Genomic DNA, 17796 nt, shown 5'->3' with positions numbered 1-17796 from the left:
TATTTCATGCAAGGAAAATAAAGTCTGTCAAGTGAATTGGAGAGTGGAATTGTAATGCCATCTTTTGCCATGTACTAGAAGGATGCTAGAGATAAATACCTGTTGATTTCCTGGCCTTTGGCATCCTCCTTTTCCCCATTAATCATCTTAGAGGGTTTGGTTCATCCATATTCTCTCTGGTTTTATTTTGACGGTGCTTTAGAGGTTGGATTCTCCTACTGAAGGAAATTCTTAACTGCTTCCTTCACATGCTGTTTGTTGTTGCTGCAGGTGGTTGAAGTGTGGGCAGCCAGCTGTAGCCAAATACTTTTATTCCTTTCTTTCTACATATTGAAGTTCAGCTGTCTGATTTTTGCTTCAAAAGTAAACTTCCTGTGTATCCAGAGAACTGTGTACACACAGTGGTTCTCCTTGCAATCCCTCTCCCTGCCCTGGGCATTCACTGTTCTGCAGGGACATTTTTAGCTGAACCCAGGTAATCCAAATAATAGCCCCCTTTTGGATGGGATTATTCTGGACCTCAGGTCAACTTCCAAGCCATATTTCAAGGGCTGTGTTTTAACATTCCTGAAATTTATTCATAGCAATGTATATGTGCTTTGTGTCCTTGTTCCCCAGAGTCAGAGCGAGTGATAGGATTTGCCTCGGTGGACCTTTCCCCTCTCCTTTCTGGCTTCCAGCTGGTGTGTGGGTGGTACAACATCACTGATTTCAGCGGGCAGTGCCGGGGGCAGATCAAAGTGGCCGTGTCCCCTCTCCAAAACATCAGTAGTCTCAAAGAAGAAAGGCTGGCCAGGGCCCGAAGCCAGCCAGAAAGTTCTTCTGTAAGTTCTTCCATTTCCCCTCTCACACTTCATTGGATTGCTGATAATCAGTACCTGGGGTTCCTGAGCTATTTCACCACAAACTCACTGCACTGTCATGGACCAGTCAGCATAAATGCACCAAAACCGCCCGATTCCTTAGGAATTCTGCTCCAGGTTTCCATGGTAGCTACTGACCAATGCTAGTTACAGCACTCCAAACAAGTCATGAGCATCCCTGTTGGCTTCACTCTGTTGTTGCTTCATGGGTGTTTGGGATTTTTTTAAGAAGAATATTCTGTATGTTTGGATGTCTGGGAGCATGGCATAGTTCTATTTGCTGCTTTGGATGACAGCTGGTGCTCAAAAACATACAGTAGATTCAACTTTTCATTGGTTAGGAAACATCTAATTGAGCAAGAATCTGTTTTTGTGAAATATTTGCCATTTTTTCTTTATTTTCTAAGATTCCCTGATATGCTGGGGTGTGTTATAGACATGTAGTGCAGCCCTTATCCTGCTTTCCATTGCTTTACTCTCTGATAGTGTGGAGGCAGTTAACAAAAGCATCACAAAAGAATGTGATGTGAAATAGTACTTTGGCTCAGTGCTGGGAAATCATCTGAAAATATAAAGCTATTAAGAAAGCCTGAGATTTTGTTAGATCAGCCAGAGAATACCTTAATTTCTCTTACTTTCTTGCTGTGAAAGACTCATGCAGATAGAGTGTTCCTATTTCCTTTTCATCCTAGGTGAAGGTCAGCTTTCCAGCATCTCCTAGTAATTCTACAAACTTGTCCAAGCAGATGCTGAATTCCTTGTCAAAGGAAGTCAGTGTTCCTGCTCGAGAGCGGTAAGTCCACAGGCTGACAACCTTTTGGAGTATTTACAGGTTTCAGAGATACCTCTCTAAAGCCAATTGACTCTACTGGAAAAATGATACACCCTGTCAAACTGTGTCCACTGTGTTTGGGTTTAAAAATTAGTGGACACTCCATTTCACTGTGAGAGGGAGGTGCAGGAGGTAGCAATCCTGGGACAGGTTCCTTTTGACACAACCCAGATGTTCTTTTCCTTGTCATTGATACTTCCTGATTTGTTGCATTTTCACCCTTGTAAACTAGGATTCAAATGATGCTGTTGTTAAAACTGGCAGATACTTTCTCCAGGCCCTGATAAGAATAAAGGTTGTGTCTGCATTTGGTTTTATTTTTAGTCAGTGTAAATTAGAGTATTCCTGATGCATCCCCTTGATTTTGCCGTAACATCTGTCCATGACCAGTGAGTGACAGCTGGTGAAATGCTGTAGTATTGCATATTACAGGAGTAAGAATGTCATCTATCCTGCGGTAATTCCTACTTTCTGTCCCTTCAAATGAGTGAGAGAGTGTTTTAGCTCATGAATTGTTTATTTAGCCTACAGAGATGATCCTTTTCCCATATGTGTCTTTGAAGTTTAAAGGGACTGTGGGCCACCACTGTAGGATCTGAACAACTGCCTTGGGAGCTGCCAGCAGGCATGGAAAGCCCCCTACCAGCCCCACCATTAACTTGACTTTGGTATAAGTCTGAAACAGTAAATGACATTCCTGTGGACATTTGGAAAAAACAGTTTCATCCATCGGTGGCTCTTTAGCGGATTTCAAGCCATTGGACAGTCTTAGTTGGCAGACTTTGCAGAGTCAGAGGTTCCAGCCTGGTTGTTGGCCTGTTTTCAGCAGGACTAGCCCCCCTGGCACGCACACGCCCCGGCACGAGGAGCACATGCAGAACGTGCGCAGATTCCACGAGTCCCTGCAGCAGGTGGATGGGAACGCACGCCGTGCAGCCCGCCTGGACTCAGCACCGCTGTCCTCGCGTGCTGCTCTCCTCACTGCTCTCAGGTAAAGCTGGGCTGGGGCCAGCAGGCCAGTGCCAGGCCTTGGGTTAGAGGGAACAGCTTGGAAGTGATGGATCCAGGTCTAAGGAAGTGGAAGTGAGACAGTGCAATAAGCAATGAAGAGATTCCGGTGTCACTTAGAGTGGGTTGAGGCGAGGCTGGAAAATCAGGGGCTGGATGGGGAGCTCCACAACAGGAATGAAATGCTGTAACAGTGTGGTGATCTGTTGAAGGGGAACAGTAGCAGTAGTGTTTCCAAATCTGGAGAGAATGCTTGGATTTATCCATCCTGGTACTGCTGTCATAGAGGAGTTGCTATGAAGCCAATAGTCCCTTCAGTTGACTTCCACAGGTACAAGGACAAGCCTGTAAGCATTTTAGGGGTGCACAGGGCAGTATATCCTTTCCCATCAGGATGTTTTTCTTCTTGCTAGAAGCACTGTTCTCTTGACTAGATTCTAGGTTTAAATGAGGTATCATTTTAGAAGAATAGTGTTTATTATCTGTAGGCATATAGGAATGAAAGAGACTTCCTGAGGTGTTTCATCCTTCCCATGCTGCCACAATCTTGATTTTTATCAAGCTCAGCCATAAGTCAAGTATTAACCTTGGCTTTATGACTTTTATTGAAAGGTAATCTCAAATCCAACTCCTTTGATTAAGTAGGTTTAGAGCTAGCTCTTTTTTAGCTTCCAGCCTAAGTTTCATAGCCAAGTCAGGATTTGTTCTGGAGTGTTATGGTCTTGCTTAAAACAGCCTCAAAACTTGCTTACTGATCTGCTTTTGAATAAAAATGTTTGATCTTTTATTTGCATATTTACATGTTGTTGACTAGAGTGATTCAACTTAACCCCTACTGCCACAGGCTTGTTTTCTCCCTCTTAGCAAATTTCTTATCACTGCTTGCAGAAAAAACTTGAGCGAGCTGGATGAGGTTCAAAGATACTTCACTGAGAAGCTGACCAGGTCTTTTCCTGACTTCAGCACATCCAAACCAAGCCATGAGGAGTGGGAGAGTGACCATTGGGGCTCAATGAGCAGAGAAATGGATCCCAAAGGCTGCCATCTTTTGGAAAAATCTAGTCAGTTGGTGTCTCAGGTCAGCAGCCTAGTCAATGGTAAGTTGTTGCCATGAGTAGCAAAATGACAAGGAAATCAAATCCCTGCTGATGCTTTTAAAATAACTTAACAGAGCAGAGAATAAGCTGGAGCCCAGAGCTACAGTTGCTGCCAGTTGGAAAGTTATTCCATGCTTTTTCTGCCCATGGCTTCATACATGAAGCAGCATTTCCAAGAGGTGGAGTTGAAGGGCACATCCCTATTATTGTGCCATTCTTGTATCACCACCTTGATCTTCTCTTTTTTTGCCCCCTCTTTTTCTCCAAGGTTTTGCTCTTTTTAATTCCTTTCTCATCCTTAGCAATTGTTTTTACTGCTTTTTTACATGCCTTCCTCTACAATCTGTTCCAGACTCTTCCTTCTCCTTTTCCAAATGTCCCCCACCTTTCCCTTGGAGCAGGACTTGCCTTAAAATAGTTGGCCACTTGACCTAATGCTGGTGAACTCATTTCTCAGAGGATGCAAGCAATGAATAGGATCTGCTCACTGAGAAGCAAAAATAAGTGATTGTGGCTTTTTAAAGAATTTGTAAAATTTCCCATTAATTTCATCCTTAATGCTTCTGGGTTTTCCTTAGCGTTTCTGTTCTTCTGGCCTTGTCAGTGGGAAACAGAGCTGAAAAACATGCTCACATCAGCAGTGTTTGCAAAGCTGTGCATGTTTAGCTGACAACCATCCTTACATCTAGGGCTTTCTGTCAAAACCCCATATAAATTGGATTTAAGCTGCATTGTTGCTCCATGCATTAACTGATGCTCTTTTCTGGTAACCAGACTTGCAGACTATAAGTAAAATTAGCGAAGAAGCTTCTAATGTACATCAAGACAGCAGCAGGAAGCTGAGTGCTATGGATGTACCCATCTGGAAGGAGAAAGGAGCCAGACCTGGAGTTCCTGAGGGCCAGCTGGAGTCTGGTGCACCTGGTGTTTCAAGCGACCCGCAGGGAGGGAGGTCTGTGTTTGACAGACACATGTTGCACCAACTTCTAGACCCCATTGTCCCTGAAGATGAGCATCCAGTGGGTTATATCCAGGAAAACGAGGGTGCTTTTGCCATCCAGCCACACAGTGAAGAGGAATATGAAGAAGATGTTATAGAGCCACGAACTCTTAATGAAATAACAACTGCAACAGACAGGACGAGCCCCTGGTCCAGTGTGATCTCTGAAACAGGGCAGGGGGCTGAGCAGCATCCTCTGGACCCCAGGCATGAAGATCAGCACTCCATAGGCATAGCTTGTTTCCAAAGAGGGAACAGCAGCATCTTGCAAGGGGACAGCCAGAGCGTGCTCAGCACCCTGAGCCCACCCGTGAGCCCCCACACAGGTGGGAGCCGTCCCTGGGGAGCAGCAGGAGATTCCCAGACCTTCAGCAGCAGTGTGGGAACAGCGGAGAAGGAGCCACCGCTGCCCCCTGGGCAGAGCCTCTGGAGCAGAGCACTGAATGCTGAGCCCATAAAGAAAAGAGCAGAGTTCCATGCAGACTCCAAGGAACTGCTGCCATTCCCAGGAGACATGGGTTTGCCCGATGGAAAAACCACTGAGAGGGAGAAGGAGGAAAATGCTGAGGTTGTAAGTGAAGATCATCAAGGCAAGGAAGGAAGTGGTTCTGATGAGAACTGTGTTCAGAGTGTGTCAGCCCAAGCTGGCTCAGAAAGAAATAGTGAGAGCTTCCCTGATGACAGCAGTGAAGACCCAGTGGAAGGCTCAGAAAACCCCATCAAACCAAAAATCACTTTGTATCCTTTACTCTTTTCTTAGACACTTCTTGCACTCTTCTGCTTAGTTAGAATCTCCCTGGCCTCAGGACAGAGAAATTTGCTATGTGAAGCTCTTCCCTGGGAAATGAATCCAGAACTGGTGATCTGGGGAGGTGTTGAAGGATCTCATTACACTGTTTCACACATGGTAGTGATGACTTTCTTGAAACTTGTAGCCAGTACATTTTGTGATTTGTGAGAGTCACTTTATTTTGAGTAGTTCTGACATACCTTCTTGCACTTTCACTCCATGTTATTTTCCCCCATGTGTTAGAGCTCTTGTGTTTCTCCTGTATTAAAAGAAACATGCTTTATTTTGCTTTTAAAATACTTCCTAATGTTTCTTGCATGAATTACAAATCATGGGTTAAGTGTTGGAATTTTTGCAGGGTGAAGTCCTCTACAAATTTGTGAGGTATTGTTTTAAAGCAAGTCAGTGTCCCATGCTCTGTAAGCCCAGGTGAGAGAACCAAGTGTTCAGAACAATGGAATATTGATTAAAACAAATGAAATTTACTATTTGGGTTCTGCTAACAGGTGAAGCTTTTTCTACATCTAGACCTCTGTGAACTGCCTACTGCCAAAGGTTGTTCCTTAACAGTTCTGCTCAGATCTGATCCTGTTGTTGTTCCCAACTTCTTCCTTCCACCCCAGGAGATGGAAGCCTCCATGAGACTGCTCAGCACTTCTTCTCATCCTTCCGTGTCTCCAAAAGTAAGTATGGGATGTCCTTTCCTTCATTGTCTAACTTAGTCCATTCCTTAAAGCGGGAACAAAACTTCTCCCTTCTTTTGCCTGGCAGCACTCAGATGTGATGGCTTCCAAATTGGGTCAAGGGGAATCTTCCCGACACCTCTTCTCTCTGCAAGGATGGTTTTTAATATCCACAGCTGTTGTTCAGTATGCTCAGAAAATGCTACTCCATCGGGGTCAGTGGAAGTGGCAGGTTCTTACTCCACATTTCTTTGTGCTTTAATGTGAGGTGACATGCCTAGTTCTGAGGAGGTCTAACCTGTAATTATGGCTTCAATTTATGTCTTTTAGATCAGGATGAAATGAGGGAGTTTGCAGCAAGAGGAGGTTCCTGGAGAGGTATCTTGTGATGGTTCTGTGACCTGGGGAGTAGTAGAATAACTTGAGTGATTGTTCCTCTTGCACCAAAGCTGTGGATTGCTGAGGTTTTCCTTTTTTGTGTGTGTGTGTTCATAAAGATGTATTTACTGCGAGAGGTTTGTGGCTTGGTTGTCTCAATGTCTACATATATATCTTATTTTCAGTTCATAAAGAGGGGCTATAAAAAAGAGAGAGGATGACTTTTTACGCAGACATATAGTGACGGGATAAGGGGAAACAGTTTTAAATTAAAAGAGGGGAGATTTAGATTACATATTGGGAAGAAATTCTTCCCTGTGAGGGTGGGGAGGTCCTGACACAGGGTGTCCAGAGAAGCTGTGGCTGCTCCATCCCTGGAAATGCTCCAGGCCAAGTTGGATGGGGCTTGGAGCCACCTGGTCTAGTGGAAGGTGTCCCTGTCTGTGGCAGAGGTTGAAATGAGATAAGCTTTAAGGTCCCTTCCCACCCAAACCATTCTGGGATTCCATGATTCTTTTCCAGCCCCAGCTCTGCTGTGGACGGTGATGTGGATCTGGGTGTGCAGCACCTGGGCTGTTTGCCTACCACTCCCAGATAAGGTGATGCCTTTGTTCCTCTCCGTATGACCTAGGAAACAAACACTTTAAGGAACTTGTATGTCACTGGGAACAGTTTGGCTGAATCAAAACAGACTCAGACAGGCTGTAGTAGCTCTGAAGTCATAGAAAATGCCATTAAATGCTAATACCAGCTTTACTTGAATCCCCTCTCTGCAGCTCTGAGCTGAGTGGCTGGAACTACAGCCCTGGAAATTATTACTAATTAGGTAAAATGTTAGCAAGGCACTATTTGGATATTTTGTTCTTAGAGCACTTAATTTGAGGATTACCTGGCACTAATCCTTTGCTGCAGCTCCTGTAGTGTTGCTGAGACAGGATTCAGTTGTGCTTTGTGCATCAAATTCTCTCTGTGAAGAACCAGATTTTCACATAGAGTTCAGAAAAAATGCTTCCTCATAGTTTTGGTTTTAACTGGCCTCTGGGACATCAGCTTCTAAATCTGGACTTGGTTGGGTTCTGCACAGGTCAGCAAACACCAAGCATGACAGCAAGGCTGAAATCTGAGCTGTCCTCTGGACATCACCAGAGCCCTCACTCACTTGGCAGCTGGCAAATGTCTCTTCTGGCCCTCCCAGTGCTCCTGCCACCTCTCCCTGGCTTGTCTGACTCCCTGCATTCCTTCCTGGAATGACAAAACAGTGGTGAGGCGTGGAGCTGGGCAGTCACAGCGAAGGAGCTGGTGGCAGTTGAGACAGAAATGTCCCAGCTCCTGCTGTGAGGACATGGGGTCCTGAGGAGGTGCTGCAGCAGTTCAGGCTCAGTGTAGGTGCTGTGATCACCTTCCAGGGATCTGAATTTTGTAGTCTCACAAAACCTCTTTGTTTTTTACTTCTTTTCTCCATTACATCAAACTAACACTTCCCATTCCTGAGGTCCTTCCCAGCTCTTGTCTTCCCACACTGCTCTCCTGCTCTCAGTGGGGGCTAGAGGATAGGTTTGAAAAATCAGAGTGTTAATAAACTTTTCCATAAAATGCCAGAATCCCAGAATGGTTTGGGTGGGGAAAGAACCTCAAAGATCCTCTTGTTCCACCCCCTGCCATAGACAGGGACACATTCCACCATCTCAGGATGCTCCAAGCCCTGTTTAGCTTGTGCTTGGACACTTCCAGGGATCCAGGGGCAGCCACAGCTTCTCTGAGAACCCTGTGCCAGGCCCTCACCACCCTCACAGGGAGCAACTGCTTCGCAATATCCCATCTAACCCTGCCCTCTGGCAGTGGGAAGCCATTCCCCCTTGTTCTGTCACTCCAGGCCCTTGGCCAAAGTACCTCTCCAAATCCCATGGTATTTTTCCCCCTCATGTCTAGGAATATTCCAAAAGGATAAGAAACTTAGATGGAAACCAGTTTTACTCAGAATAATTCATATTTGTGTATACTTAGACTTACCTTCAGTGTGAATTAGAAATAACACAGCCTTGGGCAGATTCACAACAGGCTTTATATGTTCCAAAAACATTAATGGCAGCAACAGCCAAAACATCCTTTCTTGGTTGTGTTGTTTCTTCTTGATCTGCTGGATATTCCTGATTTCCTGCCTGGAAAGCAGGAGTAGGTGCAAGGCCACTGCCAGGGTAGGTTGTAGCCTGTTAACACGGATGTGTTTGTCCTCCCCGCATCCCTGTGCACAACAAAAGCCAACACAAAACTGCTGAGCCACAGTGCTGAAACATTCTCTGCCTCCAAGACTGGAATTCTTTGACCTTGGAGAAGGCCATGCCCCCCACCATGACCTATAACATGCTCATGAATCTGCTTTAGCCCAGCCCCTGGCACACAGGCACTGAATAATCCTCGGCTGGTTTCAGTGTCAGTGCCATTCCTATAAAAAGAAGAGTGAAGCGTGATCCTCGGTGCACGAGTCCCCTTTCCTCTTGCATCTTCCCTGTGGAACATGTGTGCTTCCTGGCTGAGCACCAGACACTTGGAGTCTGAGAAGCAGAGAGGGAGAGAGACCTGGGATGGGCACTGACCTGAGCCTGTTCCTGGGGTGAGGAATGGTGTAAATATGACATTTCAGATGTGTGCTCTGGAAACTATGCAGAAGGATAAAACTGGCAATCAGAAACTGCCTGCGAGATGGATCAAAGGAAGGTTTGATGTCCAAAAAAGAACAAGGGAGCTGGAGAAGGGTCTGGAGCACCAGGAGAGGCTGAAGGAGCTGGGAAAGGGGCTCAGCCTGGAGAAAAGGAGGCTCAGCGGGACCTTGTGGCTCTGCACAACTCCCTGACAGGAGGGAAGGGCTGAGGGGGTTGGGCTCTGCTCCCAGGGAACAGGGACAAGATGAAACACCCTCAAGCTATGCCAGGGGAGGTTAAGGTTGGACATTAGGGAAAAATTCTTCCCCCAAAAGGTTCTCCAGCCCTGGTATGGCTGCCCAGGGCAGTGATGAGTCCCCATCCCTGGGGGGATTTAAAGCTGTGTGGATGTGGCACTTGAAGACATGGGATAATGGTGGTGTTGGCAGTGCTGGGAGAACAGTTGAGCTCCATGATCTTACGTGTCTTCTCCAACCTCAATAATTCCATGATACTATGCTTCTGGTCATCTGTCTGAGCTGGGAGTGTTAATGGTGCTTCTAAACCTTGTTCATTTTGAGTCACACCTGTACATATAAAATAGCAGCAAGAACTGGTGTTAAACCTTTGCCACAGCTGGAAGTTCATTTTTAGGAAGGTCATTGGGATAGTTACATACATCTTAACACCACTTCATCCTGCACATTGGGCAATGGTAGGAAAATGGGAGGAGGTATATTTTAGCTGCTTATCTCTGAAACAACATACCAGTGGTGTTTTCCAAGCACGCTTGGTTTCCTGACTTTGGGAGCAAACAGACTGTTCTCCTTTGCCTTGGTGTCATCAAATAGCATCAGGCACCTCCTCTCGTGGGGTGGCTTTGGAGTACAGAGCATTTTAGGGGTATTAGATATTAGGAAGGAATTATTGACTGTGAGGGTGGTGAGGCCCTGGTACAGGTTGTCCAGAGAAGCTGCAGCTGCCCTTGGATCCATGGAAGTGCCCAAGGCCAGGGTGCTTGGAGCACCCTGAGATGGTGGAAGCTGTCCCTGCCCATGGCAGGGGGGTGGCACTGGATGATCTCCTTTCCCACCCAAAACATTCTGGGATTCTGTTCCTTACATTGAAAATGGGAGGTCTGGCTCTCCATCTCTGGCTGTGCAGGACACATGGCACATGGGAAAGGGGAGCTGTGAGAGGCAGGAAATGCAGTTTCATGCCCTTTGAAATAGGGTTAATTGGCAGACTGGGGGAATTTCCTAGAGAGAGACTTTCAGATGCTGTGCAGAACTCAGGGATCAGCACAGAGCCTGGTCACTGCCCCTCTCCAGCCACTCCTGACCTTTTGGCTGTTCCTTGGACGGATGGGCAGAAAACAGCATGGGAAGAGTGAGCTGCTGTCCTGGTCTCTGGACAGCCCAGTCCAAGGGAGGTGCTTTGCCCAGCAAGCAGCTTTCTCTGCTAATTTTTAAGCTTCTATTGTGGCCAGGTATGCATTTCATCTCTGTTGACTCCTTATATTTTGGTTTAGGAAATTCATCCTGGAGAATTGTTAAGAAGAAAGAAGAGCAAAGCAAAGATTCTCCTAATTATCCATGTCTGTTATTTCAGTGTGGTAAAAATGGAAAGTGTTTTAAAATATTTTACCTGCAGGCTGTCACCTGAGCCTGTAATGCACAGGTTACCAACACAAGGACTCATTCCTAAAAAAGTAATTTCCCTCTCCAAAGGTGCATATCAAAGTGCACCAAAACAGGATCCTGGTACTGTTTCCCTTGGTGGGGAGCTGGGCACCTCAGGAGACCTTTCCTGAGGCTCAGAGAAGCAGCCCAGTGATGTAGGTGAAAGGCCAGATTGGCGGATCAGTTTTCCAAAAGACCTTCCTGGCCTCACAGCTTCCTCCCCTGAAGGCTCCCGGAGCAGGATTGCTTTTCTCAATGCCTCACAGGCACAGGCCAGCTCTAGATTAGTTGGGTAGAAATGTGTTTCTTTGTATGCTGAAATTACTCATCTTCTAGTGCTGCTGGAACATCAGGGACAAAGCCAGGCTGCTGGCCAAGCACAGAGGAGATGACACTGCTTAAACCAGGGCTTTTCCTCTCAAGAGCTGCTGCTTTGGGGTTCCCAAGGCAGCTGAGCCTGGCCCATCCCATTTATCATGGAATAATCACAGTGATGGTTTGGGCTGGGAGAGACCTTAAAGCTTATCCAGCCTCACCCCCTGCCATGGCTTCCACTAGACCAGATTGCTCTAAACCACATCCAGCCTGGCCTTGGGCACTTCCAGGGAGCCAGGGGCAGCCACAGCTTCTCTGGGCACCCTGTGCCAGGGCCTCATCACCCTCATAGGGGAGAATTTCTTCCCAATATCTAATCTAAATCTTTTCTCTTTTAGTTTAAACTTATTCTCTGCCTTGTCTTGTCAATAGGCTTAAGATTTTTTGTGCCAGAGCATTTCTTCTCCTCTGTGAGATCTGATCTTCAGGGTTCTGCAAATTATAAAGTAAAATGATAGTTGAAAGCCAAAATGCAGTCAGGTCCCAGTGACTACACCATTGCCATTCCTTTGGCTTAGGATGGAGGCTCACAGGTTCAAAGCTCACACACCAGAGCCCCATTCTGGGGCTCAGATCATTCTCTTTCTCATCGGGGTGTTTTTTCCTGTGTGTCCAACTTCTCCCTGTCTGCACAACCCCGTGGTTTCCCACGACATGAAACCCAGGGCAAGGCAGAGCTCTCACACCTGCTCCCTTCTGTCCCCAGATCGGGAGTGGAGCAGTGCCTGGAGGAATCCCCTACCGAAGAGCAAATCATCCCAGGCCCAGCCCTGAGCTCTCGGAAGAGGAGACCAAGAGAATCGCCAGGATCTTCTCTGCTCAGCTCTCCAAGAAGGAATAGTGTTGGCCAGACACCGCCCACAGCAGAGCTTCCTAAGCCATGGAGGGATGCGCTGGCAAAGGCTGAGCCCTCCAGTGAAGAGAAGGTGGAAGCCACAAATTTCAGGCTCTGTTTTTAGTTTGTCTAATTGGTTATTTAATTGAAGCCCCCTATTTAGAAGGGCTTAAAGCCTGTGGTCACCCACAGGGAGCTGCCTCTTGTAGGGGCAGGTCCTCAATGAGACACACTCCTGTGGGTAACCCATGGCCTGTTATCTGCTCTCCAAGTAGTCCACTTTTAGGATTTATTCCTGTGAAATGGCCCTTTCAAAAACAGTTGGTGGGCAACACAATTCTCTGTTTCCACAGGTGCCCAAAGTGCTTGTGTAAACACAGGCCAAGAGCACTATAAAATCTGATGGGTGTACAAAAGAGGGTGACTAGAAAGATTAGACTTCTATATTTATATTTATATTATTTTTGTACACCTTTCAGAGAAAAGACTTTGATGCCAACAGAGCTGTTATTTTTGTACTGCTCTCTCCAGTGTTTGTTTTAATAAAATTCCCCTGGTTTCTTGTCAGCCTGTGCAAAGTGTCCTTAGGCCAGGGCAGGAACCTTTCCTCAACAGGGGTCTGGAGTCTCTCCCACATGAGCTTCCAAGTCAGAGAAATGCTGTTGGAAGCTGGGGTGGCCTGGAGCACATGGAAAGATCACTTCTTTGCCAAGGAATTGAGTATCGCTGTGCAGCACAGCCCCAGGTGGGATGAGTCGCTTCCAATCTGAGCTGCTTTTCAAACCATGCCTGGAATTCAGGATTTAAGCAGCCGAAGGATCAGCATCCGTTTTTTTCTCCCACTTCTGCAGTGTTGTTTTTCCCAGGGGACACCCTGAATGCGTAATTCACTGCTGGGACAACTTGCCCTGTGATTGTGGCCCCTTTCCCTGTCCTCACTGGGTCAGGACTGGAGGTAAAGGCACCCAGTGTCCTCTGGACAGACAGGAGTGACATGCAGGCTGCTTTCTCCTGGTGGCATCCCCAAAAAAACCTCAGGCAGGATGCCAGCTGGGCTGGGATCACTGTCACAGACGAGGTCACAGCATTGGCTCCTGAACTGTATCTTGGGCATGAGGTAAACAGCGTCTTCCTTTTAGGTCTAGGTCAGCAATGCTAGGAAAACAAGGCAGGAGCCAGCTGGAGAGGGATGTTGGTGCCAGGCAGCTTTTGTCTAGAGCCCGAGGGATGGAGCAAAGGTGGCTTCAGGGTGTCAGGACCACTCAAAGTCCGTATTGATCGAGGTGAGCTCAGGTGTGAGTGCAGAGATTTGCAGCACATCCTGAGGGACCTTTCTGTGTGTGGGGCTAACGAGCACCCAGGGTTAAACACAGAGCGTTTTTTAAAATGGAGGAAAAGGGGCATTTCTTCACTCCATTTTGGCCTCCAGCCTCTTGTCCTGAGTCCAGTCCATCTCAGCAGCCTCAGACCCAGTGCCCAGCCGTGCTCTGAGGGCTGTCACGGGTTCGATGGTGGATTTTGCTCCAAGGTGCTCACCCAGCCCCTGTTCCATGTGGGCTTGGGGAACAGGTTTCACCATGCAGAGGAAATCCTTCTAGGGGCTCAGAGATGACTGGTTTGGGTTGTGGCTCATGGTCTGTGTTGGGCAAAGGGATCCAACCTGCCCTGCACAAGGAGCTCAGTGCTGTACTGCCCCAAAACCACTTGCTTGTAAAGCCTTGGGGTGAGGGTTTTCTGCATCTCGTCCTTCCCAGGGTGGTTTTAGGGTAAAAACTGGCGTTCCTCCCCAGTCCAGTGCAGGGGGTCTGGGCAGGACACCCCTCCCCATGCCTGATTTCTGTGAGGGGGGCAGAGGGCTGTAGCAGCCATCTCATCACGGGTGCCAGGTGACCCAGTCCCATCAACTGAAATGCCACTGGGGGAACGCTGTTTTCCTGTCACCCGATCCGTGGCTGCTGGAATGTCCCGCTGGGTGCTATATAAGGGTGAGGCCAGGGAGAGGGCTCTGAGGGGCACTGCCTGTGCAAGGCAGGAGCTGGAACACTGTGCCGAGGTCCCTACGGTGAGGCCATGGAGGGCCAAGGCCCCGGGCAGGTCACTCTGGGGGAGATGATTTTCCCCAGCACCCCCTGTTATAGCTGGGGTGGGATAGGGAAGGGTGGGCATTGATGATCCCATGCTGAGCAAGCCCCATGCCTCAGTTTCCCTGGGGCAGGAGACAGAGCAGGATATGGTTTTTGGGAATTGACCAAAGCCATCAAGAGCCACCATGGCACATCATCACCTCCGCTGCCGAATAGGACACCCAGGTGAAGCCCTGTCCTGCTGCACCCTCCTGGCTCCCCGACAAACCCCTCCTCTCCTTCCAGCCCTTCTGCCACCATGGTGGGTCTGAAGCCCCCCGAGGTGCCCCCAACGGCCGCCGTGAAGTTTGTCAGCGCGGGGATGGCTGGCTGCATCGCTGACCTGTGCACCTTTCCCCTGGACACCGCCAAGGTGCGGCTGCAGGTACGATACTCTGGGCCCCCAACCCCCTGGGCAAAGGGAGCACCTGGTGACAATGATGTGGGACCCACCTCTACCACACAGCTGGTGGCACTTGGGGAGGAGCAGAAGGTGGGGTGGGTGATACAGTTGGCACCCCACAGATCCAGGGCGAGGTGAGGATCCCCCGGACCGTCAGCTCCGTGGAGTACCGGGGCGTTTTTGGGACGTTGAGCACCATGGTGAGGACAGAGGGAGCCCGCAGCCTCTACAACGGGCTGGCGGCGGGGCTGCAGCGCCAGATGAGCTTCGCCTCCATCCGCATCGGCCTGTACGACTCCGTGAAGCAACTCTACAGCCCCAAGGGTGCTGAGAGTGAGTGTCCACCCAGTCCGGGCTTCCCTGCGCACCCCCTTCCTGATGCCCGGCCCTCTCCCCGAGAGAAACTCACCCTGGGGGGCACAACCCTCTGAGATGACCCTCTGTGAGGCACCACAGGCCACTCACCCTGGAGTCCCTGCAGGGCTGGGGGTCCCTGCAGGGCCGGGAGTCCCAATACCTGCCCTCTCCAGACACAGGCATGGCCACGCGGCTCCTGGCCGGCTGCACCACGGGGGCTGTGGCCGTGGCCTGTGCCCAGCCCACCGACGTGGTGAAGGTCCGGTTCCAGGCCAGCAGGGTGCTGTCAGACAATGTCCGCCGGTACAGCGGCACCGTGGACGCCTACCGCACCATCGCCAGGGAGGAGGGGATCCGCGGGCTCTGGAGAGGTAGGAGCGGGCAGGGAGGGCCCTGGAAAAGGGACTGGGGGAAGGGAAGGAGGACTTGGACAAGGATTGGGACAGCAGGGCTGGGGCACCATCCCAGGATGCTCCAGGAGGGGCTGTGAGCAGCATTCCCAATGTCACCGCCCTCCCTCCCGCCCAGGGACGATGCCCAACATCGCCCGCAACGCCATCATCAACTGCGGGGAGCTCGTCACCTACGACCTCCTCAAGGACGCTCTGCTGCGGACACACCTCATGGAAGGTGAGGACAGCATGGAGGGACGTGGCCAGGTGCCATCCCTGTCCCTGCAGCATCCAACCCGGGCTCTTCCCCACCTCTAGACAACGTCCCCTGCCACTTCGTTGCCGCCTTTGGCGCCGGGTTCTGCGCCACGGTGGTGGCATCCCCGGTGGATGTGGTGAAGACGCGGTACATGAACGCCAGCCCCGGGCGGTACCGCAGCGCCCTGAGCTGCCTCCTGGCCCTGCTCATGCAGGACGGCCCCGCCGGCCTCTACAAGGGGTGAGTTGAGCACCTGCGGTGCCTGCACGGAGCCTCAAATATCCCAACCCACGTGTGGGACTCTGGGGACGGCGATGTCCCCGGCGTGTCCCCTTCAGCGCTGCTTTTTCCGGCACAGCTTTGTCCCGTCCTTCCTGCGGCTGGGCTCCTGGAACGTGGTGATGTTTGTGTCCTACGAGCAGCTGCAGCGTGCCCTGATGCTGGCACGGCCGGCCCTGGCCTGAGCCCCTCGGTGCCTCCTCGCCCACCGAGGCTCAGCATCAATTATATTAATTGCCGAAGTGCCGGGAGCAGTGGAGCCACATGCTCGGGGAGGCACCGGAGAGACAGGAGGAGACAGGATGTTGTTTGAGGAGAAACACGGGAGAATGGAGGTTTTCAGAGAAGAGTTTTAAGGCACGAAGGAAAACAATATTTATTGGCTTTCCAGCTGGGAAGAGCAGCACTTTCCAAGGGTGGTGGTATGGGCAGGCGGGACCAAGCTGAGGGCCAGGGAATTCCCGTTATTCCTTACTGGCGCTTCCAATAAACAACCCCTATGGGGTCTGATCACAGCGTGGCTCAGGGTTTCTTTACTTTTTTGGGCTGTTTAGGGTCGTTGTCCCAGCTGTACATGCAACACCAGTCAAGATGATATTCTCTGTCATTTTTAGTGCACTGAACAATTTCCCATTGATCTCTAATTATCCAGGTCTGTCGCAATCACAGCAGCTCCACCTTTTGCCCTGCCAAGGCAGCAGATCCTTGACCCACTCCAATCACTCTAAAGCCTCAAGTGGTCCCTTTTTAGGACAGTGAAAATGTACATCCTAAGCAGGAGAGAACACAGATCCCTGTTTCTCTGTTTCCCCTTTCCCTGTTTCTCAAGCATAAGACAGCTGGGAATTGCTTTCTTCCCATGGGTAACTGGCAGGAACAAGATTTCCTCTGCTGTCACTCCATCTGTAGCATTCCTCATTTGTCAGAGCGTCGTGGTTTAACGAAGTTTGTTTTTAGTTGGGAGGTGGGGGGAAATTACACAGACACTCAGTTCTATTTCAAGGACTTCCATCGGAAAATTGATTACTGTTATCAGAAGCAAATTCCCGAGGCGGATTTTACTCGCTGGAAACGGCAGGAATGACCAAGGCCAGCTGCTGCCACAGGGAAAGGTGGTGTATTGTATTTCATGGATTAAAGCTCGTGCCGCGTTCCAGCTGCGATGACACCGTTTTATGGGATGGGCTGAGCTCGGTTTTCCGGGAAGCACCGGGATGGGTGTCCCTGTGCCCACCCCCGTGGAGCTGCTCCTGCGGCCACGGCCGAGGGTCAGTGGGAAAACCGCAACAGGCCTGATGGAAATCCATGGAAAACGAGTTTTGTTTGGTTTTGGACTTGGTATTTTCCCCCTGATCCCGCCTGATCTGTGTTTTTTGCCACAGGAATGGGGGACAGAAGGGGGAATGGGAACAAAGACAATTCGTTAGCCCAAAAGGGACGAGTTTATTTATATTCATTTCCTGAGCCATCTGGAATGATTTGGGTCTCAGGAGGCATCTGAGAGCTTCTGTGTCCTGGGTAGGGCTGTGGCTATAAAAGGGTAAAGGGGGGAGCAGGGGATGGGAGAGGAGCAGTGATTGGGACCAGTGGCACCGTGGGGATTTGCATCTGGAAACAGCAGATTCCTGCCGGGAGTCCTGGAGACAGAACTGAGAGTCCGTGAGAAATGGGAATCCTGCAGCTGGAGTGCTGGGAATGGAGAGTCTGCAGTGAATGATGTCTGGTGAGTCTCCTGAGATCCCATCTTAACCCTGTGCTGGCACCAGGTCACCTCATTTCGGTTTGATCTGTCTTGAAATAT

At 49.5% G+C, this 17796-nt stretch overlaps 2 protein-coding genes across 5 annotated transcripts in view; both read left to right on the top strand.

Annotated features, from left to right (window-relative positions):
- C2CD3 (C2 domain containing 3 centriole elongation regulator) overlaps positions 1-12749 on the top strand; it is a gene marked incomplete at its 5' end in the record, with an annotated part of 36528 nt that extends 23779 nt beyond the window's left edge. For 2 of the 4 annotated variants that reach the window (XM_083854820.1, XM_083854818.1), the window contains 7 exons: positions 619-824; positions 1556-1656; positions 2522-2686; positions 3592-3800; positions 4575-5538; positions 6171-6273; positions 12054-12749. In XM_083854820.1, coding sequence (XP_083710946.1) covers positions 619-824; positions 1556-1656; positions 2522-2686; positions 3592-3800; positions 4575-5538; positions 6171-6273; positions 12054-12188 — 1883 coding nt within the window. In that variant the 3' untranslated portion in view covers positions 12189-12749. Of the gene's footprint in view, positions 1-618; positions 825-1555; positions 1657-2521; positions 2687-3591; positions 3801-4574; positions 5539-6170; positions 6274-6603; positions 6799-12053 lie in introns of those variants that run through there. The other 2 variants (XM_083854819.1, XM_083854821.1) reach the window with 2 other exon arrangements.
- A 1323-nt stretch (positions 12750-14072) lies between these two features.
- Positions 14073-16459, top strand: LOC310921471 (putative mitochondrial transporter UCP3). The gene is made up of 7 exons (XM_083881601.1): positions 14073-14244; positions 14552-14690; positions 14831-15041; positions 15239-15436; positions 15594-15695; positions 15776-15956; positions 16075-16459. Exons 2-7 carry the CDS (start codon positions 14565-14567, stop codon positions 16178-16180), a joined length of 924 nt encoding a protein of 307 aa, XP_083737727.1. The 5' UTR covers positions 14073-14244; positions 14552-14564; the 3' UTR covers positions 16181-16459.
- The last annotated feature ends 1337 nt before the right edge of the window (positions 16460-17796 follow it).

The sequence above is a fragment of the Zosterops lateralis genome (assembly GCF_965231275.1).
Source record: "Zosterops lateralis genome assembly, chromosome: 2".
NCBI lineage: Eukaryota > Metazoa > Chordata > Aves > Passeriformes > Zosteropidae > Zosterops > Zosterops lateralis.
Note: the sequence above shows the minus strand (reverse complement) of the source record. Positions and strands in the feature narration are given on the sequence as shown.